At 33.9% G+C, this 25483-nt stretch overlaps 1 protein-coding gene across 1 annotated transcript in view; it reads right to left on the bottom strand.

The window, feature by feature from the left end:
• Positions 1-301: 301 nt before the first annotated feature.
• LOC146993559 (phosphatidylinositol-3,5-bisphosphate 3-phosphatase MTMR14-like) overlaps positions 302-25483 on the bottom strand; it is a 36294-nt gene continuing 11112 nt past the window's right edge. Inside the window, exons 5-11 of the mRNA XM_085827402.1 lie at positions 18607-18740; positions 18419-18489; positions 15982-16049; positions 3029-3092; positions 619-781; positions 456-492; positions 302-343 (exon numbers count right to left, since the gene is read on the bottom strand). Coding sequence (XP_085683528.1) covers positions 302-343; positions 456-492; positions 619-781; positions 3029-3092; positions 15982-16049; positions 18419-18489; positions 18607-18740 — 579 coding nt within the window. The remainder of the gene's footprint in view (positions 344-455; positions 493-618; positions 782-3028; positions 3093-15981; positions 16050-18418; positions 18490-18606; positions 18741-25483) is intronic.

Genomic DNA, 25483 nt, shown 5'->3' on the forward strand with positions numbered 1-25483 from the left:
GTTTACTTGATTGTATTTGATTTTTTTGTTTCCAATACTTCCATATGGCAAAAAATTAATAGATTCCATTATTGTTTATTCGATTCACTTTCTTTTCACAGATTAGGAGAGTAAAAATCTGGGTATTGTTACATTTCCAAATTTTAGTTAAAAAGCTCTACCCTGAAATTATGCAAGTATCTGGGGTATAGACGGGCACTTATCTATCTATACCCAGTCACGGGTAAGTCTTTCTTAGGCAGGGAGATACACGTGTTCTTAAGGTTTCACTGCAATCCTACAGTCTGAACACGATTCCTATTTAATAAACAGTTTGAATACAATCTTCATCTCTTGAATGAACCTGAGAAACAACTGTTTGAAGATAGTTACAATCTAACAAACGATTTCCAGAAAATTAAAATTTCTTCGCAAACATCATTTGAATTACAAGTGGAAGAATAGTGTTTACTTACCCAGTATCCTCCATTAGCTCGTTTGGGTAAGTCATGCCTGAAATAAAACAATTTACAACTGAAGAGAAACGTCAAAAGCAAAACACCAAGCACGGTAGAAGTTTCCACGCATTTTATGCTGGAAATTATGGTTCAAAAGAAATTGTTTTAATCAAATACTTACCCGAAGAGGTACCAATCATATGCTACCGTGAAGTAAGTCATCTCTATAGGATTTAATGATTTGTGGATCAAGCCATCAGCCCAAAGTGACAAACGTAAAAGGGTTATGAAGAGTGGAGTCCTATCTATACCAGTAATGCAATGGACAAGGGCTCCCTTTTCGCCTGGGAAAATGACTTAATGTCAACTTATGCAGTTAGTAACAACTTTAACAGTTAGCTGATACATACAGATGCAATTAGCGAGATTTTTAATTAGAAGTCAGCAATCTTATATATAGCACATCCTGATTCAATTATATTTATGAATTTCTCAAGAACTAAAACAATTTTAATACGAATATTTTAATAAATCTTAAATTACAATAAAAGATATTTAAGATAACATTCGTTTCCTATTATATACATTCAAGTCTTGATTGCATAAAATTTACTTCCAAATTTTTTAACATTAATTTATCTTCCACTTTCATGTACATTCGTGATAGGGAAAATACTGATGCGATACCAGAAATTCAGTTCAGGGTTTTGAAGCGTCTTAATGCATTCTCTAAAAAACTTCTAAATTCAGCAAGTTTCCAAACTTCCGCTATTTGATTCCAGGCCACTATTTTAATAATAGTCGAATTTCAATCCCGAACAAATTATATAAAAGAAAAGACTCAACTGACGACAAGCGTCTAGTTAGAAACATTAAAGTCGGTAAAAAATGTCTTTCCAAACAGTTTGAAGTAACTGGTAAACAGAATTAACTCTCGAGGACTTGTTGAAAGATTGATATTTTCTTTTGCTTAATTCCCATTTATAAAACCTGACAGCAAGTAACTTACAAAAATACGAATTCGGCCTGAAATCTGGAGAAAATGATCAGATGGTATTGGAGGCAAAGAACTGTTAATTTTAGACTTACTATACAAAATATTGCAACTATAAGCAAGACCGAGGGCTTTGAATTTACCAGTGAAGATATGAAATTACTAGAAGATCATAAACACAAGCTCAGCTAGTAACTGTACAAATAGTAGCAAAATACAACTGTATAGAAAATATTTCAGAGGAATGGAGAAAAATATTAGTTGTTCGACCTGAGAACGTTTTACAAAAAGTTGGTAGGATGCAAAGTTTCAGTTAACGATATCACCCACTTAAAGCAGTAACAAGCTACAATATATGAATCTTCAGTGACAATGTAATGTTACTTTAGGACATGACATTGAAACATTAGGAACATTTTAAACAAAGCTAACAAATCACATGGGACAAAAGTTTACTGAAAAGAAGCACAAGGAGTGTCAAGTAGGCAAATAGCCCTAAGATAAAAAATGATGCCCCAAGGATACAGTTATCAAATGCTTTCATGGAAAGTTACTTCCCATACAATATTAGTGCCTCTTCTCTTCCTCAGTACTCCACGTTTATTCTGTTCACTTTTCTTAGTACAGATATTTCAAGATTACATTTTGACCATCATCTCTGTAAACTAGAGAAAATAAAGGCTTAATATTGTGTTTATATTGTGGTGTAGTGGCCGAATCCACTACGTAGATCTCCTAATGTAATCCAGGGTTGAAATAAACTTCTAACTCAAGTTCTAACAATAAAATGACTTTTCCAAAAATCGTTAAAAATTTCCATTCATGTCGATGTGGAACTTGGATACATTCGGTTCCCCAATTTCAGAAATCTTTTAAATAGCGAATGTGCGCGATCAACAGTATGCACGAGGAATGTTAGTTCTAGCGGGCTAAAATACCTATAAATCTAGCAGAAAGGTTCTGAATTTTCTCAGAAACCACCTTCCTTTCTAACTGCCAAATGTTACTAACTCACGGTTCGTGACCTTCGCTGAATTCCTGACGGGGGGGGAATTCCTCCACCCGTACATAACAAGGGTATCCCAATTCCTGTGAAAGCCTATTTCCTCGGACCTTTGGAGTGACCTTTTAGGCTGAAACCATAGTAATTAACAAAGGGACCGCGTTGCAAAATGATTTCTCCTCTGATGTGAAAGAAGTACCATTGTATCCGGAAATCAGACCCTCTGGACAACCAGGCAAAGAACATCTATGCAAACATGCCACAATATTTTTCTTAGAATAACGACTTCTTTAGCTTTTGTTTTATGAGTTTTACGAAAAGTAATATAATTTAAGCAAGTAATATGTCGCCAAAGGACAAGCGACTACACCCGTTACAAATCCATTACATGTATGAGAAAAAGTTTTCATGACGAACGACCTTCAGAAAGCAATTGTATTCATGAATTAAAGCTTCACCGTATCTAAAATATTATACAAGCAAAGTATGAAATCATTTTAAAGCACAAAACTAGGTTTATTCCCCGATTACAAATTACGGAATTATGAATTAAATTCCAAGTGCTTAAAATAGCATTAAGTAAATTATACTCACTTAAAGTTATATAGTGCAATAAGAGCAAAAGATAATTTTCAGTGAGAACAAGAACTTTCCACTCCTAGGAAATAAAAATACAATAAGATTAAATACATAAACTAATTATAATATAGATTAACATACCCAAATTGCAATAATATCTAATTCAAGATATGCAGGGAGTTGAAATCCGTTTCATATACTGGAGATAGATCTCAATGTGCAATGATCGAAGAGGAAATTTATACGAAGTCAAAATTATAAGAGCGATTTAACGAGGTTTATGACTTCGCAAGTTTTCTTGATGACTACGTATAATTTCAGCACATAAGTAGAATGCTTCATGAAGAAGCGTATTCGATAACTGTAGATATCTGCATATATAAGCTGGATTACTGTGAAGGAATAAATACATTTTCTGAAAATATTCTCTACAACACTGCCATTCTTCATCTAAGACAGAAAAACCATCGAATGTGCTTTTATAATGTTTGCTAGTCAAGGCATTTTAAGCATTGAATCTAGCTATCAGATCTCATTCAAACTCGTAGTGCGAACAAATTTTTCTCGAGATGGAAATTCGCTTGAAATTTTCTTCAAAATTCATCTGACTGCACCTGCTTACACTACCACCACAACGGCGAATTAATATCTATCAATCAAGATGACAAAAAGACTTTCCTCAAGAGACACAATGGCTTAATGGACAAATATTTCGGAAAATAGTTTACAATAGCTTCAATGGGCAATGTACATTGCAGCTATTGTAATTCCATCGTTTGGCTTTGAGAAAGGGATTGAATTTCTTATTAAAGATTGTTTTAAGGGAGCTTTACAGGCAGCTGCTAACGTTCTGACAGTTTAGCTAGTTCCACCTCTGACACCAATGTATATAGTTGCTCTGCTCAGATCGCTGTTTTGTATTTACAAAAATAGCGTGTATATTTTCCTACTTTGAAATTTTTGCATGTTAAGACTAGAGCATATACTCTAAAGTCTGCCTTTAATATGCAGATTGGAATCTTTGTGAAATCATTTGACTCAAGCAACTTAGACGGGAAATGAATTATTTGGGCGAATGCAAAGGGAAGCAAGTTATATTTCCACAGGTTTTAAGAATTTCATGATCGTTTCCATAAACCTGGAAAGCGACTACACCCGTTGCGAATGCATTTTTCTGCCAGAGATCCCGAAATTGTCGACATGGAACAAGTAACGACTTACCAGGCTACTACGTGGCCTACACAACCCTCGTGCGGACACTAAACCCTTCTGCGGACACTTAAAATAAATTCAGAGATCTCTGGGACAACTGAAGACTCAGAGCCGTCGCACTCTGGTAATTCAACGCAGAATTCCCATCCAGTCAGGAAATCAGGACAGAAAAAAGACGTTCAAAATCAAACCAATGGACAAGCGAAAGCAAAGGACCAAATCACTTCATGCTCAATATATACCGTTACCTTATTATTCGGAAGATATGCTCGACCAAGAGATGGCACACGAGATTGTCAAGAAGCAATTTTAGTCCTCCGCAGGCATCACAACCAATTAGGGACTGTTGGACACAGCAACCTTACCCTCAGCCAAAACAATTCCCAGTCTGGAAAATCTAGACACAGCCAAACACAAAGGGCCTTCCAGTAACCTCAGACTATAAAACGTTTCACATTACAATAATAGACTTCATCCTCATCTGGAAGCAAATGACGAAACTTCGAGGACGCTTACCAATACAAAGAAACATACTTTCCGACTACCAATTTGTCAAAGGTTTTCTCACCGGATTTTAACCCCACACGAGTAATCATTGAAAAGAACATCAAGTATTTCACACAGAGGCTATCTGATTAAAAGAAACCGAAGATAGTCACCCGAAATTATACTCCGCGACTGAAGTTACAGATGTACTCCGATTTCGGTTTATTTGTTAATAGCAAAAGCACGCTAGTGCTGTCTCCCTAAGGAAAGGTATGCCTTCGTGGAGAATATTCTAGGGGAATTGGCTCGTTTACACATGAAGAGAACCACGACGACACTCATGCAGCCATTCCATTCGCTTGGAATCAGACCTACATCGGAACTACCTATGTTCAGAGACTTCGTAACCCAAATCTTGGTAATAAAAAAGTGGAAGACAAGGGACACTAAATTGTAAAGCAATTCGTTTTGAAAAGCTGGTTCCTATAGTTAAACTCGGCCACGTATTCCTTCACATGACATGCAACGTCAGCACATAATACGGAGGTATAACCTACGAAATTTTTCGGAAACTTTCCACTCCTCTCCATCTCATGATAGTCTTGCCCCCAAGAGAAATATCTACACAGCTATTATCCAGCCAGTTTTCACTTACCCCTCATGTTTAGGACCTGCAAGAAAAATGACCTGAAGGAACTAAAAAGTCTCAAAAACAAGTTTTTGAGGATAAACACTGGTGCTTCGTAAAGATTTGAAAATTGAAGCTGTAGAATTACCTTAATTTTTGTTTCTTTCTACACCAAGAGTGCACTCAACAGCGCAGAAAATTTCATGCAAAGTTTGCTCTATGAAATTACCCCAGAAGACGTTTTCGTTTGTCTATATGCACCGCATCTTCTAACATAATTAGATTTATTTAAATAAGCAGAACCCTAATGCAAATCATATTATTGTATACATTTCATTAAAGTCATACCATTTCTTTACGGTATTATTTTGAAAGTACAGTATTGGTGCATTAGTGTCATGACAATCGTGTTTGATAACACAGCTTACCAGCTTGAGACATTGAACCCGTTTCCCCGCGAAGTTCACGTGAGCTGAGATCTCAACCATCTCATTTTCAGACTTGCACCATATCTCTGGGTTTGACACTGCGCCTAAAGTTTCATTTCTAAATGTTCTAGGAATTATGTTCTAGAAAGTATTGTTATGCAACATTAAAATCTCGCACGTTACTTGGAAGTCTCTTAGGTTCTCTGAAACATCTTACAAAAGAAACAGAAATGAAGGTAACCTTTGCAGTACCTCAGATTTTTTACATAATTTTACAGATTTTCAGAAAGGCATTCCAAGTTATTAGATATTTCTATATTATTTCAGAAAGGCATTCTAAATTATTCGAAATTTATGCATTTAAAGAAATACATTAGTACGCTATTTCTCGAAGGAAATAGTAATGACGATAGAATTTAAAATGGCTGCAAGGAAATTTTATAAACATCACAATCAAAACAGAGAAAGTATTAACCGAAATCATTATTTATTAAATAAAAATCAGATGACGTATATTTATATTAAATTTAACTTGATATTATGAAGTCGTTTCAGAAGTCAAACACATACAAGATTTCTTTGCAGTAATAAGGTTATCTGGTATTAATATGGAAGCTTTTAAAATATTTCAATGCCTGGTTCGAGTAATTCATAAAGAACTTCTTAATTTTTAACCCAAAATTTTTCTTGCATTTCCCGGTAACAGCTCACTCCGGCTAACAAGTCAACTCAGTAATTTTTTTTTTACGGTTAGTAAAGGCGTCACTTTAGTGAGGTATCCCTCCAACTATCCAAAAAAAATTTCCCGATAGTTAACAATTCTGCTAAGTTAATTCAGAAGTTAATTATGAAGAAATGCGTGAATGCTACCATATTTAGAAAGAGGGCTCGCATACGGTAAATTCCAATGAATAGATATATTTTACATGCGGACAAACATGAAACTTCCGGGAGCATGCCCGTTTCCTGAGGATCGAAATTGGTGCGAACTTATCCACATGACCGTTAAGTTAATACTCATTTACAAGAAAGATAGGAAAGGAAATCTTTTTCTATAGACGAGGAGAAATCTCATTATGAGGTGGTATTGTGAGAAGCTTGTGGTTAAATAAATCTAGTAGCATAAACAAGACACTGTGTGGCATAAAGAATTCATTAAAAGACGACCTCGTGTGGAAAATTTACGAGCTAAGATGTTAGATGTTTCATTAGAAGATGAGATTACAAGATTTTGCCTCATTTGGCTATTACGTAAATTATTTTATCCACTTTGATATTAAAATGTAAAATACAAAGGGAAGCAGAACACTATCAAATTAAATATATCTACATTATAAATATATGTCAGTACAAATCATATTTACCTCGTAATAACTAAAGTCTATCCTTGGAGGTCTTATAAAATCATCGGCAGGCACATGAAACCTGAAGCGACGCCTTCTCTAAATATATATTGAAATTTTAGATTATACATTTTTGTTCAGAATAAAAATATTCAACATACCTAAATGAGAATTATAAAGGCTAGAAGAGTGAATTATAAATTGCTCTTTTATACAGTTTATCAAGTTTATCTTCATCCTTGCGTTAGTTTAGTAAATCGTCATGATCCATGGTACCTTTCAGTTGACGGAGTCATTCGTGAATATGCACAATGTGTAAATACAACTAGTTGATTTTACATCATAAAGTGTTAGCTGTGAAATGACGACGTACGAATAACAGGGAAGAATGAATATAAAGAAACTAAAGGCAAGAGACCAAAGTCACAATAGCACTTATGGTAAACGTTAGAAAAAATGGAGGTTTCTCTAAATACGGGAAATGAAACTTTTTATAGTGCGTTGAGTTGATTTTAACAATTTTCCACTGTATCCTTCCACAGTTATAGACCCCTTTCTAAAATGTTTTTTTTTTAACTGATTGAATTAAGTTTGTATATTTTTTTCTCTTCGTTTTTGATAAGAGTTTTTTTGTTCATCATTTAGTTAAAAGTTTCGTCAAGAGCCATTTTCTCCTACTAAATAGCTTTCATACAGGGTTGTACAAGTTGTTCTGCGTCGAGACACATACCTCGGAAAATGCTGGTGATAATTATATTTAGCTTTGTTGTTAGAATGTATTTAAAGGCTTCGCAACAGACTTCTTCATAAGCGGATGGTTATCAACAATTTTACTTCAGAAAAATTAAATGCAGTTCGCACCTATTTCGAGTATTCGTTTGGATTGTCTATTCATGTACATGTAATTATGCAGTATTTTCCTTTATGATAAATATTGTTATTAATTTTGTGCTAGATATGTATAAGGTACTTCAGACTAAAAAGCAATCAGTGATAAATTAGAGATGTTTACGTACATTTAGAACAATTTTGAAAATAAAGAATTGAAAAAGAATATGATTGGTTTTAGAGTGTGAAGTTCCCTTAGTAAAGTGGTGTTTGCTACTCCTTCGGCAGCAGTGTCCGCTCACTCATTATCCAATTCCTACACTAGCTGGAAGCAATGAATACAGCTTTGAGAGACCGCATTCATAGTAGGATAGTAAAAATGTTCTGCTATTGGATTCCTTGGACTGACCCCGGCTATTGCTGATAGACTAGAGGAAGAGCGAGTGTAAACGTGCTTGGAAGCGTTTAGATAGTTTCTCATAAAATAGCAGTTTGCTCTAATAGCAGTTAATTGAGCTTGGAACACTGAATTTTCCAACTCCTAGTTTCAGTTTCCACACATGAGTCTTCGTCACCCTATAAGAGAACACATAACTCTTAGCGTCTTCTACAGTTTTGGAGCTATCCTTATATACATCTTCTAGGCATTGATTTGCAGTGTTCTGTTAAGGTGAATGATCTCGACAAGATTATGTTCAGCTGGATGGCAGGGGAGCTGAGGTTTTCGTTGCTCAGTCTGTATTACCTAGAATTGCCCTTAAAGATTCGTTTCGTAGCATGCTGGAAACATTTAATATAGTTGGCTTATTTTTCGACATAAACCTAGTAGTGGCATGCGTGACGTAATCTGCAAAGTTGCTGTAGTAGTACGGTACGGCTTGCATACAACAACCTGTTGATTCCATTTATGCTGTCAGTATTTTTCCAGATTACTGATGAGTATAAAACAAGTTGTTCCATCCACTTGAAACTGAAGTATTGATGTTTATTGCTGTACCGATTGGCGTTGGCTTGAATCCCTGAGAAAGCATGAATGTTTATAAGCATAGTGTTCTGTGCGCCAAAAGAGTAAAAGATACAAGAGCCTAAAATCCTCTAGTGTAGTCGGCGGTAGGGGAAGGTGATAGGCGCCCCTTAGACTGTCTCACGAGGTCTTCAAACCTGAAGCGGAGATTAATAGCTAGGTCGGCAGAATTGCACCTATACTACCAGAGGTGAATAACTAGGGTCTCATCTCATTTATATTTGCACCTATGCAAATGTCGTTGCTGCTCTAACCGGTAAAAACTAGGAAGGCTAGCTGCTGCATTAGATGACATAGGTCGGAATCCCAGTAAAAGCATGGGTGTTTATTGTTGCATAATGTCCAAGGCATAAGACATTTAAAATACTGGCTAGCCTAAAGTCCCATAGAAAGCCTTGACAGTAGGGTGGGGGTCCTCGAATAGGTGCACTGTGTTGTTCTGCATCAAAACCGTCATCTGGACAGGTAGTGTGGTGGGACCATATTTGTAAATTTTCAACATCCTTTCACTACTCTCATAAAAGTGCTTCATTTACTGTATTGGAGGAGTTTGATGTATAAAATAGTGTTTGTTTTCATTCATTGCACATTTTGATAGGTAATTTTGATTTTCGTAAGCTTTTAAACAACCATTTTTGAAGAAAAATAAAATACATTTCTTTTCGACTTAATTAGTGGAATATTATTGCTACAAGAAAAATGCACCAGAATGTCTAAAAGAATTTTCTGATAGCATCGCAATTTAGTGTGTAGTGACTAATATATAGTATATTTTTAAGGTTTCTGGTATGTGTCTTGAATGGTTTAAAAATTAAAATAAAAATCTTTAGAACATTTTGTAAGATACAGGAAAGACCTTGTTGAACTCTACTACTATGAATAAAAACGTTTAAAAAGCACAAAAATATTTGACATTTGGCGCCGAATAAGGTACGAAAAGAATCCAGAATCATCGGTCCCGACCAAGTGGTGTCAGCAAAGTGAAATATTAGAATAACGTCTTAAGGTTAGATTGTTCTTACCTTTGCATAGAATTATAAAGTGTACAAGAAGTGCTAAAGGCAAGAAGTTTACATTCTTTATGTTAAAATGGATAAAATGAAAACTTTTAGAACATCAGTAACTAACATTGTAAACAAAGCGGATGATATAAAAAATAAAAGCGATACTGAAAATTTACTAGGTCTTTAGAATTTTTAATTGAAAAAATAAAATTTATAAGAAATTGTATCTTTGATAGAAGATGAAACGTAACTGAAATTTAAAGTTCTATGAATTATACGGATGGAATAATTTTATGTAAATCTAAATAAAATAAAAAGATAAATAGATATTAAAAACCTAGTTCTGAAAACAAAACAAACTCGGATATTAGGTCAACTGAATATAAGAGTGAAAACCATATTCGCCTTCCTAAATTAGAGATTTCTAAATTTTATGGTGATGTCAGTCAATAGACAAGTTTTGGGGAATCGTTCCAAATCGCGATAAACGATAATATTGCCCTTTCCAAAGTAGAAAAATTTAACTACTTAAAATCCTACCTCAGTGTAACCCTACCGCCAATATTACAGAAGATTTTTCATTATCTGAAGGAAATTACGATGCAGCAATACAAATTTTAAATACTAGATTTGGAAAACGATGTTATAATTCCCATATGCAAAACTCGAAATCTCGAGACTTTACCGATCAAGTGACGTTTCAAAACTAATAAAATTACATGATACTATAGACATTCAAGTCTTTCTTTAAATGTCAATCCCGAAAGTTGTATGTTGATCCCAGCTTTATTTAGAGTAATTCTAGCAGTTTAAGATTGGAATGTAGTCATAGGAATGATGAGACAAGTTTTGATATAAATTTATTTCCTCAAAAAAGAATTACAAGCTTGAGAGAGAACAAACGCGTTTAATAAAGATATAATGGCTATACAAAATCGAAAGTAAGTTTACCCCCAGAAAGGTCTTACGAACATATGTAGATAGTTATCAGCAGCATATAAACTGAATAACGAGAAGCCTTACACTGTATCGTTCGTGGATAAAAGTTTATTGTTTGATTCATTAACCCACGACACAGGAAATTGTTCAGAAATTGACATAGGCTCGAAAAGAAAAAAATGAAAGACAGGGTCAGTATTGCAAATTCTTCGGCAAGAGGCATATGGTAAAAGATTACAGAATAAAAATTTCTGCTATTAATTACGCAGTAAACCTCATCATACGTCTTTGAAATTCCGAAAAGCAAAATTTCGAAATTTATGAACAATGCAGTAAAACCGAAAATCATGTACCAAATGATGATTTAATGAGTTTGAAAGATAGGTCTAACAAAATTAAGTCATTTTGGTTCTTTAATTACGGTACAAGTAGAATGTCATAATAAAGTGTTAAATGCTAAATTGATACTGCCACTCGGATCAGTATTATAAAGACTACACTTGTACAAGAGTATTGTAGAAAGCCACGTGGAAGTGCAATATTAAAATCTGCTTTTGGACAGAAGGTTAATGCACTTTTAATAAATGTAAATTTAGTGATGAGTTCACAACCATATACAGTATACGCACCTTTACAGTCGTAAGTGTTACAGCTGATAATCTAGTACATGATTTACTATTAAGTTTTAGTGCTAATAACGCACTGATTGCATCTAAACGTAAAATTTGGAAGTTGTGTTAATACTACTCTGAATGTTTATGAAATTCAACGGTCTCATGATGATACTCCTGTTAGTTCTGATGAAGAAGATGATCCAAGTGATGTACTGCAAGCCGGTCAAAAAACTGAGAAAGAGGCCGACTATTTAAATGACTGAAAGGCCAAGAAAAGACGTTCCAAATGATGTTAAGGAAATGCCATTTTTCAGAACGTTTTGGAATTATCCAAACCTAGAGAAATACCCGAGACTATTTTAGAGAAGTCTAAAGGAAAATATAAAAATGATGAGATCCCGACTTATGAAGAAACAGATATTGCAGTGCTGAGTGATTATGAAAATGTGTAAAAGCAAAAAAAGTTTGAACATAACTATAATTTCTGTTATGAAGATCCGGCTTCAAAATTAATTAAACGATATTTAAGGAGGATTGGAAAATGTCTGAGAATTGTTTAATAAAAGAAAGATCCCTGAAAAAATATATTGAAAGAAAAAAGGTTAGATTTTAGATCAGAAAAAAGGAAACGTTTGAAAGCTTTGAAAAGAAAATGACTGAAAACTTTTAAAGCTGATAGAAATGCCTGGATAACATGAATTGAACCTTTATGAAAGTGATACTGAAAGTGATTTTGCTCCTGAAAAACATAACCAGAAAACGAGAGATCTTTTTATTGATGATTCTTATGCTATTCAAGAAAGATATCCAAAATTTATATATGATGAGGAATTCTATAATGAAGCCTGGGACCATTAGATTGGAACAAGTAAATGTAATGAATGCGGTTAAGAAAAGCTTGAAGTAAGCGTTTCTGAAAAATCAGGTGTGGAAGTTACAAATTCTAAGTTATTCTAAATTAGAGTTTGAGAAAGAAAGATTGAGTTAACACGCAACGAAATGATAAAGGTTCGGAAGAAATCCTTATTTGTTAAATTTCTAAACCAGTTTTTGATCAAAATGGCAAAACGTTTGATGACTATTTGGATGAGTATTATAGATTAGATTTTGAAGATGTAATAAGTCAGCCATATTCAGATATAGGAAGGTAGTGCCAAAGGACAGACAGTTTACGAAATTCTTGTAGCTGATGACAGATTTAAATCGTATGTTTTAAGTACCTATGTTTGTATTAATATATTCTTTTTTAGATATTGTTCATTTAGTCGATTTCAAGTATTAGTTTTAATTGCACTGTTTAAGCACCCACTTGAATAGGGAGGTGGGAGACACTGGCATCCTCCATGAAGAATGAGGACGCCAATGCCATCGAAACGCAGCGAAAAAGCAGTAAAACGGACCACGTGAAACAATTACGATTATTATGTAGTACTTCAAAACGGGTCACTCAGAACACTGAATGGTTTAAAACATATTACAAAAATCTTTAGAGAAGAGATTTGTAAAATACATGAAAAACATAGTTGTACTGTATTACTCTGAATAAAAACGTTTAAAAAGCATAGGTGTATTTGACGTTAGAAGCCAAATAAGGTATAAAAAACAGACAATTATCGGTCACGACACATATATAGAGTGGGCAAAAAGTATTCGGAATTGTTTACAATTGATCCTATTAACTAATAAAAGTAATGCTTGACAATTTTAGCTGAATGTAACAAACATAGGAAGTAATAAGTACACAAATGTAATGAAACCCATTTTAACGAGTCTTCTATACAAAATATGCAGTAAAATCGTAAATTTGCATGTCAAAAGTATTGGCAAAGTTCTAACTGCTATGCAAGTTTTATTATGTTGAGGTCACATGTTTAGACTGATAAGAAACCCTGTTAGCATAATGACTGCAGTACATTTTTAAAACGTTATTTTGTTAATACTGTGATAAAATGGCTTCGAAGTCGAAAGGTTTGGGAGTTAACGTTAAAAACGTGATTATTCAGCTCAGAAATGAGGGTCTAACTTATCGTGCTATAGGATTACAACTGAACTGAATAGTTTATTTACTGTTAGAAGAGTTGAAAAACGTTCAACGAGACAGGATCGACAGAAAATAAGATTAGAAGTGTACGGCTTCTAGCATTTTCTGCAAGGGAAAACACGTGGCGTTTTCAAAGAGATAAAGAGAAATCCTAAAATAAGTTCACCCCGGTTAGCCAAAGATATTGCTAATACTTCGCATAAAAGTTTTAGTGCACAGACTATAATAAATATTTTTACATGAAGGAATTTATTATGGAAAGCCAGCTAGAAAGAAACCTTTTATTTCAGAGATAAACTGGAGAAAGATTCTCTGTTCTAAAACTCGTCTGGTAAACTAATAAGATTTTGCAAAATCTCATTAACTTAGCAGACAAGTCGTAGAACAGTTATTTTCCCCAAAGTACTGAAGTTCAACATTTTCGGAAAAGATGGACGACAGTACGAGTGGAGAAAGCCAAGCTCTGAAATGAAAAAAAAAAATCACTTAACACCGACTGTGAAATATGGTGGAGAGAGCGCCGTAGTTTAGGGCTGTAAGGCAGCACACCACACAGAGTTGGTAATCTGTGCTTCATTGATGGTATTATGATAGCACGAACGTACGTTGACGTATTGCGCCATAATTCAAATTCAGTGCCTCAAACCTTGGCTTAGGAACATCATTTGCGTTTCAACAAGGCAATGACCCTAAGCATACAGCGAACCTCACCTGGGAGTAGTTTCTCTAACCCCCCTCCATTTTCAGTTAAAGACACTGGCCTCAATCATCCGATAGAAATCGGATTAAACATTTATGAAAATTTATTGAACCTAGAAGTCAGGAACAAAATTTCGTGTACAGACTATTAAGCTTATACTCCTGCAAGAATGGCACAAAATTCTCAATAGTACAATGGTTTTCTTTATGTGAAATAGATTAAAAAAGCTGTTTAAATGTAAATGGTATGAATACAAAGCATTAAATTTTGTTCCCACATTTTTGCTGTATGATCTTGCCAATACTTTTGACAAGCAAATTTAAGTTTGTTGTATATTTTGTGTTAAAAAGTATATTAAAATGAAAGTGTCGTTAGATGTGTATGTTTATTACCTCCTGCGTTCTTTGTGTCCAGCATTTTTTTTATTAGCCAATATGATAAATTAGACAATTGCCAATACATTTTTTACCCACTGTATAATATCTTTTTAATGTTTCTATTATATATGTGCTCAGTAGCTGAATACTTCTCAAAAGTAGCAAACCGAAAAGATTGTGAGACAGTCCAATTCAAAATCAAATGAATTAACATCGTTTTGAAGTTTCTCGTCTCCTACGAATTCGAGTCCGCCACATTAAAGGAAGATATTTAGAGAACGGTCAAAATTTTCCATGTTTAGTGTGTTTCTTATGCACGCAGGCTGAAGAGTTTTGACACCGATCTCCTTCGAAATCAGATGCCTCTGCGCTCCGCACTTTAACACAAGTCTTTCCCAATGAATTACATTTTCCACAGAGTCTATAACGCATTTAAAAACTGGCATCCTACTTAACACTGCTGGCGTTGACTTTCATTTTCTGATATGAATGAAACCTCATCCTGAGTAACTGTCTTTTCAATTCTCAGCAAGCCTATCAATCACGAGTTTTAAAATTCTGATTAGAGGGCATCTAGGTTTGGCAGATCGACTTCAGATGGTACGTGCAAATGCCATAGTAAGCAGTCGAGCATTGTCCTGGTACAAAACCAACATTTCTTTAACAAGTCCGGTAATACCTTTCTCATCCCCAGGCAGATGATTTCAAGACGCTTTCGTAACAGTTATTCCTTATAGTCTGCCCAAGAGTGTGTAATATGGACAATGCAGTGGATTACCTGCCAAAATGTATTTGCGTGTAAGCATCCTGAAGGACCTGTACCCCTGAAACAGTAAACCATAGTCTGAATACGATGAATCACGCAACTATAATTTCAAGTTATATCCCTATCGTATATAATAGAAATCTTTACTCGCCTCATGAAAACTTAAGTTACTTTTACTCCCTGTGACCGAATACTAGAAGGAAAGTCTGTCCAAATGCAAGTTTATACAATCTTCCCCCAACTTAAATGCCATTTCCAATGTCGGAACCAGAAATGGAAGCTATTGCAAATCTTTTCAAACAGTCTTAGTATAATACTTTTTATTTTTAGAATAGGATTGCTCTTGGACTAAGCGTATTTGCTTGAGAAGCATCGAAGAAAAGTAATGAGATGTTTTATTTACTTCATCAAGAATCATATGCCAGTTAAATATTCAACGATAGCGTTAGATGAAAGCATAAGAGAATCTTAAATTCAATAATATTCTTAATTAAAATGAACAACAATAGATTTCATATTAAACACGAGTTGGTTTATATGTCATCTATTTGTTTAGGAAATTCAAATTTGAAACATACCGAAGTCCAATCGTAATATAGATCTTCAATCTTTGGATTGATGCAGAAGTTGATAAACGAAGCGACCTCTGAAAAGATTAAAGAAAATTAGTTTCAAGCATTTAGAAATATTTCACGCTGAGATTTCTTCAACAGTTAAATTATTAACGTGTTTCGATAATTATAGAAGATTAAGTTGTGAAATACCTAGATTGTGCCATAAGTACTTTATTTGCATTGAATTTTTAAAGGAATTTTCCTTCAGTTTTAAATCATATTTGTAGGAGAATATATATTTCAATAAAGCAATGCAATGGATATTTGTGCAAATCTAATTACAGAATAAATCTCAGCATCCTTTTACGTTCGTAAGATGGGACGGAGACTTTCAGTTTACTGTTGAAAAGCATCCGATGGTTACTTACCTTAAAGACATCCTGTCACGAAACTTTCTTAAAGAAAACGAGGCTTATTTACATCACAGGTATATCTTTGAATTGCCATCAGTAGAATTGAGTGCAAAGCTTTAAAACTTAATTTGTAGACACATGGCCATTAGACGATTCGAGGAAAATAAAATGATCTCGTCGTCAAAAAGCTTATTTTTGCATTTATTATGCAAATAACTTTCTTCGGAATTAAGTTATCTAAATTTATAAATTTGATTTTTCTAAAAGATCCGTTTCTTACAAGTGGATTCGAGCAATGCTAATGATTTGTAATTTAGTGAGAATAATTTTATAGGCTTAGCATTTGCTAGTCGGTTCAGGTTTTTTGTAATCGTGCTGTTTTCTGCAGCTGGTACGGTTTTAAGGAGTTTCCTAAAAATACTACAAATTTAAAGTAGCAATTGTACACTTTTTTCAAATTTATAAGACTTAAACATTTAAATTTATTTAACAGATTTAACAAAATCATGTAAGGTGTGCTTATTTAAAGTTTAAATACTCATGCTTATCGGATTTTAAGTTTCATGTTCCTGAAATATTACGCATCTTCTATAATTAAAGCTTACCGATCAAAGAACAAAGGGAATTGATAAAGAGTTTTCCACGACTAGTTTGAATACATGTTAACGAAAAGCATGCGAACTTTTTCAAAAAATTTTGACGGCGAAACCAGAAACATTTCTCAGATTACAGAAATAGCAATTTTCGGTTAATGCATATAATATGGTCTTTTAGAGTTTTAAAATTGTTTGCACATATTTTATTTTGATGCATTCGGAACAGCAAAATGATTAGTTGAGAGAATTGCAAGATTGTGCAAGGTAAGACTTCGATTCCCGCGTAAAGGTTAACTGGCGTATTCTCTACCATGTTACAGAAGTAATCTGCTTACAAGGCAAAAGGAGATTGGCTTTGGGGAAGACGTACAAGAGAAACTGCGTCGTATTTATATTACACATGGTAAAAATGAAATATCAAATACAGCCATCGAGTTAGCCAAGATTTAGAACCAAACAATTATTTCCAATTTTCAGCGGTTTCAACCACTTTCTGAGCCACCAGCGGCGAAAGGTAAAGATAATTCAGCTTTTCCCAATCTATTCTGCAAACAGCCATTAAGCGCTTTGTGATAAGATGTTAAACTGATGTTGAGTAACATCGAAACATTGTTTTTAGATGTGTAACACAGCTTAAAACAGCTTTTAAAAGAAAATGAAAACTAATTTTTCGATAACAGCCTTTGCAAGCAGTCTTCGGCAGCCGAAATTTTACGTTGAACGAAAAATCCAAACATAAACTCATAACGTTTGACGCTGTATCTGATATAAAAATCCAGGCTTCTAGAATTGTGTTAGACATTAAAAAAGTTTTAATTCGAAGACTAGAACCCATCAGAGACATTGCAATTAAAAAATGCTTAACCGTATACATTTGCTTAATATAATTGGATTTATTATCTCATTTTATATAAAATTAAAAATTCAGATATTATAATGCACGATATAAAAATTGGAATAGATGCTTATTTTGTTTAGTTTAATTATAATTTCTCATAACTGAAACCCCAAATTTAGAGTTTCTTAAAAATTTTGCAATTTGAACAATGCTCCGCAGTGAGGAAGATTTGGGAAACTGATAATTAAATACTAGTAAATAGACTTGGGTTCGAATATCGATGAGCGGACTGGCTTAATGTGTTTCTAGTGATGTTCTTGTGATACGAGCCATTTTCGTTTGAAAAGGTCTACACTAAGACATGCCTTCTGTCTCAAGGAGATAACATCGCGTCCTTCATTAAAATCATTAAATCAAAGCAACCCATCCGCTTAGTCGCCTTTCTGGGTGGAGAAATTACAATCCGCCTTAGGACGTCTCCAAGCGAATCCTGTATGCTTAATATGGCCAACTTTTGGAAAAGGGAAACAGCATTATTTTGGAAAGAAAAATTTGCACTGCACAACTTACGAAGTTTAGAACTGATTGATAAATTTAGGTATACGAAAACTTACCTGGGTAAGGTACGGAAATTTTTTTGAATTCTGTATAATACTGCAAGTAAACACCTTCTGAAGCATTCACCCTAAAAAAACAAACAAACAAACAAACAAAAAAGGAGTTAATTTTAGATAGGGAATTCTTTAATAATTGTTTTCTTATTCTACTTTAAATATACATAGGAAATGTTGGGGTCACTTACGTTGGAGAACGCCTTTGCATTGCGTTTTCCATTCTCAAGTCAAAAATGTAACGTATGTTACAGTACCTCATGACATCAACATCCTTTATGATTTGTCTTCGGAATTTAACATTCCTAGAAAAAAGGAATCGGATCTGGGAGTAATAAATCATTGATTGCAAATCGGATAAAATAATATGAAGGTATGTAAGTAGATCTTATACTCAGGCAAATATTCCTTCGGATTGCTGAAAGGTGTAACAATGATCAGCAGTGCTGTAAATAGTAATTTGATTTTATAGGTAATGAAAGCATCTTAAATCGAAAGATCTTCATAACAAGCTCTTAAATTATGTGCTATGGATAAAGCTTTAAATTCGTAATTAATATAGTCATTTAAATAAAAATAATGAATTTTAATATGAACCGTGAAATGTTTTCAAACAAAAATATGCATTCAGGAGAATAAATATTTCAGGTAAACAAATCACCTAGAGTCAGACGAGTCGTAAATCTATAAAAGTGCTGTATCTCTTTCATGGCATCAAGTATATTTGTACAACAAGGAAATGAAAAGTTTTACAGTGTCGGGAATTTATCCAAATTTTCACTGAAGAATTTATAAAAGATCTATAAGATCCTTTCGTACGAGCAGAGGATTAACACAGACAGCAAATTAGTGAGCTTAAACCCTAGTAATAAATCAAGATTCGTCTGTTTATTATTAACATAGATTAAATTTACCGCGAGGAAAGGGCAGTAAGTGTTATAATTTCTCATATATATTTTTAAAGTTTCAAAGCGCAAAACAAAGTTACTAGCCACAGTTAAAGTATTCTTTGGTTGAAGAGTTAAAAAAATTTAATCTGAAAACAGAAGTGAAACACCAGATGAAAACAAAATTAGTGATGCAACAACCTTGAGTTTGGTGTAATTTAGTAGAGATCTCAATCGATTTCGAGAGCAAACAGATAACTCCTCTTTGTCAAGAGCAAAAACGAGAATTTTTGTCGCTCCTGGAGAAGAGGGAACCTGCTTGCTCTCGAAAGATCTCGACAGCAAATTTAAGGTTGTTGCGTTACTAATTTTATTTAAAGTTTTGTCGGTTTCATTAATTTCCCCCCCCCCCGGGGGGGGTTGACTCAGGCAACCGCTTGGGATGTATTGGTTAGGATCTGTACCTAGGCAGTCTCAACCACGGGGGTATAATAACACGTTGAGCGCGGCGCCGGTCCTTGAGGACCGGCAGTGAACTTTCCGTGCAGCCGGCGTCGGTCCCTCGGGAGTGGCACTGGAATTTTCGTTTGGTTGGCGTCGGTCCGCGGAACCGACAGTATTAAAGTTAATAAATCAACGAAATCAAATAGTCTCAACGAAATGTGATCAAATTTAGTTTTAATGAAATGTAATGAAACATTCTAAACAAAAATACGGCTTAGATTTACGGCTTAGCTCGCTGCCGGCTGAACGAAAAAGACAGCAAATTCGGCGCCGCGCTCAAAGTGATAACAGACTTCACAGAAGGCCTGAGGGTTCTCAGGACAGAGCAAGGGTCGGCAGGGAACGTACTGGTAATGCCTTGCTTGCCCTTGCTCTGTGGGGTCGCAACATTGTGGATTGATCAAGGGCAGGGCGGGGCGGCACTTAATTCCGATAGGCACTCTATTAGGTCGCATTAGGGCGGAAGCCGTCTCGTTCCATCAGCGTTGTTTCAGTAATTTAAATGTATTACAGAACAGTTTTAAAGAAATCTCGGAAGGAAAGATTATGTTAGTTATATGCCAGATATAGTTTCTCCTTTTCAAATCGCTTGACTAAGACATGTTTACATCAGCAAAGACATTTGTTACAATTATTTTATATGCTTTAGTGCAAGTTCTATATTCAGCACTTTGACTAAGATACTGACAATGTAATTGGACTACATTATTGAACAAATTATTTCCGTTTTACATTTAGTGATAGTAAACTTATTCAAAACCAGGTGGGAACATTTCCAGCGAATAAATTCGGCGCAACCGTAAAGCGGAATTTATTCCATTTTATTTAACGAAGTTTTATACAGATTGTATAACGTCCGAATAATGCTCTGCATTCATTTTTAATTACTTTGTATTCCGTTTTTTAGGAAAATTTATTTCAATAACAAAATTTCAATAACAATTTTTACAAAAAGACTTACATTTTCATTATATTGCCAGAATTGTGTTACTTCTACCAGCAGATAAAATTTCTTTAAAAGAGGCTTTAAAATATTCATTCACGAAAAACACAGCCATTTACAGGGAGTTAAAAGTAGGTAAATGTTTAATACCTCGCATATTTACATTAGAACAAGAATACGATCTTGCATATTATTTAAATTAACTGGGAACACAGCCCATTAGAAAACCGAAATGCAATCATTTGTGTAGTCTCTGTAACCCAAGTTCTAGAACTCAACTGAGAATGCTTTTTGGGTTATTGCGCTTAATTTCAAATACACAAAAGGAAATAATTCTATTTCTGTAAAAGAAATTTCTGTACAAAATGAAAGGAATTCTCCAAAAACGTTATTTCTGTTTTAAATAAGTCGAGAAAATTTACTTGCTTACGCTTTGAAGCTGAAATTTATGCAAATTCAATCCAATTTCACTTTTCTTAAGATGCATAATCTATGCATTTCCAGAAAAACAAGAAAAGGAAGACCTTTTACACGTTCACATTATGGTTAAACCACAGGGATTCTTCATGGCCTCTCCTTAGCACTTTCCAAGAGCATTCGAACCATTTTATCAAAAATAACCTAAATTTTAGACGAAATTTCGGTGCGATGGTACTTGCACTACATAATATCCGCTTAAATTTTTTAATTATTGAAGCATCTAATTTAAATTTCCAAATATTTGATTTTAAACTCAATGTACACAGTATCAACAAATTCTCACACGGTGTGTTTTTCTCAAGGGTTAGTTATACACACATACCTCAAATGACAAATATGTTTTAAATAACCCAGTTATTCATTTGTCGGCATGTTATTAAAAATCAGTTTTATAAAAATATAAGAACTCCTCCCCATATTTAAATTTAAGAAATTTCTACTCAAAAAAGTTCAACTTTACTCCAAAAATTAACAGATACTTAATTTCAAAATTTTGGATATTTAACATCATTTTCGACTTGTTTTGAGGATTCGTTTAATAAACTAATAATTATAGTTTACCCCCTTTAAATATCATCCATGCGATTCCAAACGTGTAATTTTCTTTAATATTGTTTTAACTGCTATACCGAAAGATGCCCATACAAGTAATTTATGAATTTTCACACGCTAAAAATTGTGTAACATTTTCATGAAGTTTTATTACATTAGAATCAGTCTAAAACAAAATTTCCTTAACTAAATATTTTAGATTTTTTGATTTCCCAAAATATTAAGAATTGGCTATATACCAGTACTTATGTTATGTATAAAAACCAGCGGAATGAGACTATGCGCCGCTTCGCCGTCAAGACAATTTTTCTTTCAATGCTTATGAAATAATATAGATATATATATCTAGCCATAACATTTAGTTCTATAATTTGGTTTAACTATTTTAAAGTCGAGACTTTTTTAAAATTTTTTTCTTTACATGCCTATATTATATTTTGCTCTATTATATTATTGGGCTATTAATTTAGTTTTGGAATTTCGCATCGAAAACTATCGTCTTGTATTACACTTAAAGAAATTAAATAATGAAGAATCTGCATAAATGTACGTTTCTCGCACTGGGATAAAACGGTACCTAGAGCGATTCAATTTCGAATAACGTACGTAGCTGCCCGAATTTGGAATTTGCTTTATCTACATATTTTGTAAAGCATTTATGAGTTTTTGATTAACTCAACGATTTCAAAGTGAGCAATGGCAACACTGTATGGAAAAAACATTTTTATCTCCAGAGCGTGAGACTATTTCAGAAATTAGAGATTCTCTTTATATCTTGGCATATTACTGTTGAATTTTATGGTTTAAGTGTGAAGAACATATTTAATGGATAAAGGTAACGTACAAAACGTAAAAAAGCTCCCCGTTTGGGCGTAATATAAAAAAAGCTTTCAGATTTTTGTTCGATAACCTAGTTTGCGTATTGTATATATCAGATTTCAAATTGAAAGAAAAAGCTTTTGCAGTTAAACGCATCTAGAATTACTAAAATATTTCCTAGAACTGATTATTTTGGGCAATGTGAAGAGTATTTTTGGAGGTTTTTGGTGAACGTGATAATTAGGTGTATTGTGTATATTTAATTGGGTATAGTGAAAATATTATGTCATTAGGTATTAAGTAAATTTTTATTACGTATTTTATTTCTACTTGACGACGAAATAGCCCAAAGCAAATCAGCTGCCGGCGGACTGGCCTGTCTGGGAAAGGGCCAAGCTGAAAAGACCCTTATACCAGTAGGTATGGGCTTGTCTGGAACACAAATTCTTTCACATGATCTGGTCCAGGTTTAATAACGTTTAGATAAAATCCTTGTAGCAGTTTGTGACGTAGCAAGGTCTGTTTGTCTAGCAACCAGCAATAAAGTTTGCCTTATGCCCCTCGTATACGAAATAAAATGTTAATACAATATTGAGATGCAGACAGGAATTAGATCTAAAATAATTCACTTACTGTAATAAATAGATTGCACTATCAATAGTCATCCCGTATTCGAAAAATTTGGTTTCAAAAGATCTGCAAAGATAAACATTTATGTTCGTACAGAGCTTTAATTTACAAAATTTATACAAACAATTCACGAAAATAGGTTGAAGAAAGGAGGAAACTTTATAGAGTAACTAACAGGTATTTTCTTGAAACTAAATATTTTCATTATAACTCGTGCAAAGACGGTTCTTCGGATCATTCACATGGCAAATACAAAATCTGAACCATCTATTGTTCACTAGTATTGCGATTGGTAATTTAACTGAGAGCATATTGAATTGTCAGTTACCTACAGGAAGCTTTATGAGAATATATAAAATGTTATCCTAGTTCAAATTATAACACCAAATCCTAATTATTTCGGTTGAAGATTAGTGATACAAGATTTTTTGAATGCCTATGAACCAATGCTTAGTTAAAAATCATACCAGATTTTTTTTGGATGCAAAACTATCTAGTTTACGCAGATAACACAGCACTTTGATTCAAATAAATAGTGTCCAACTTTCTTGTAACATGAAAATGCTGTATAGTTTAATCAGAAATATTTTATTGTTACGTAGAATAAGCACAGTTTAGTAATAATTTAGTCAACTAATGGCGAAACTGGGAGCATGGGGAAAAGGAATTATTTGCAATTTTAGCAGGATTAGTTCAGAGTGAAGTGAGCTTTATCATTTCACTCTGGACTAATCTTGATAAAATGCACTCAAAATAAAGATACAGCATGTATCATGGTTATGATTAAGGTAATCTTACAGCAAAGATTTCAAATATAAACAGCGGTTTCATGATGGCGTAAGCGTTTAGGCAACAGAATAAAGTCTAGATTACACCATTGCGGTGGCGTATATGTCGTCAAGTTCTTAAGAGTTCATTGAAGGCAGTACGTATCAAGTTCTACAGCCACTGGACGTATTTTTTGAGAAACATTTGAGCATCGTCTGTTAAAGCAGCAACCCCATAACAGTATTTGAAATTTATAAGTTATAGGTTTGCTCTTTTGCTGACACTAGGTTTTCCATTAATGGTTAATTTGGAACCACCGTGGGCACCATTTGTCATCCGTCAGCGCTGCAGTGACCACATGCTTCACCAAGACATGGACTATATTCTTTCACCCATGAGTAACTTGTGCTATGTTGCGCACAGATAAAAGACATCCGCGCAAACTTAACTCTCAATAAAAGAGAACAGAATAACTTAACCCGAAATAAATGACATTAAAGAGCAAAAAGCCATTCCGTAGCGTTAAATATAACAAAAAGAAAAAATCAGATGTTAGGTTGGTTTGGTTAGTTATGACAAAGCACTCAAGGGGCCTCCGTGCGGGACTAAGGAAAAATCGCTGGTATTCACATTATGCATAGGGAAAACCATGAAAACGCCTAACACCCAAACCCTTTCGCTGGGATTAGAGTTCCGAACTACCAGTGTTAACAGACTTTACTGTTCGGCCGTTGATGAGTTCTCTCAGGTGTAAGTAAATATTGACAAATAACAGACAGAAGCAGCAATGGACTTCACAGAACTAATATGACAATTTTTTAAATATTTTCTAAAGCTAAAAAATTTACACATTTATGTCAGAAGTTTATATAATGAAGAAAGCAATCAACTGATTTATTGAAAATAATTTCACCATTACTATTAGTCGCTCGCATACAGTGATCTTAAAATTCAATAACGCGCTAGGATTTAAGCGTCTGTAGTTCGTGTTTTATTTCAAATTGGTGTACCAAATATGGTGCGGTATTAAAGATTCACGAGTTATGCAAAATGCTATTTTTAGAAACATAACTTTTAAATGCTCTATTTTACTTTCATTAGAGGTTAAAAGTTGTATAGTATTTATAAGTGAGTTTTAGTTCCAATGTGAATCGTATGAATTTTTCCACACTTTGCGTAATGCCAGTTTAGTTGATTGAGTTTCCTGTATAAATTTTAAATTTTTAAGTGACGGCCTATTTGAATTTTACAAAAAGATATTTTTAAGCTTGTGGAGCATCCATGTTTGCATTCCTAGCGCTGAAGGGAAGCTAACAAATATATTTTGGGGTCACGAGTTCGGTATGTAAAGGTTTGGTCTACTACCTTCCAGCCTCCCTCCATAGCAGTTTCTGCGGTTTTCCTACTCTTTTTTGTTCCCGCTAGTATACAATAAAAAGTTATTTTAATTGTTTGCTTTTTTTTGCAATGAGAAATTAAAATTTT

Source organism: Stegodyphus dumicola, chromosome 12 (genome assembly GCF_044657685.1).
Source record: "Stegodyphus dumicola isolate Sdum_Otavi_A_Nest chromosome 12, ASM4465768v1".
Taxonomy (NCBI): domain Eukaryota; kingdom Metazoa; phylum Arthropoda; class Arachnida; order Araneae; family Eresidae; genus Stegodyphus; species Stegodyphus dumicola.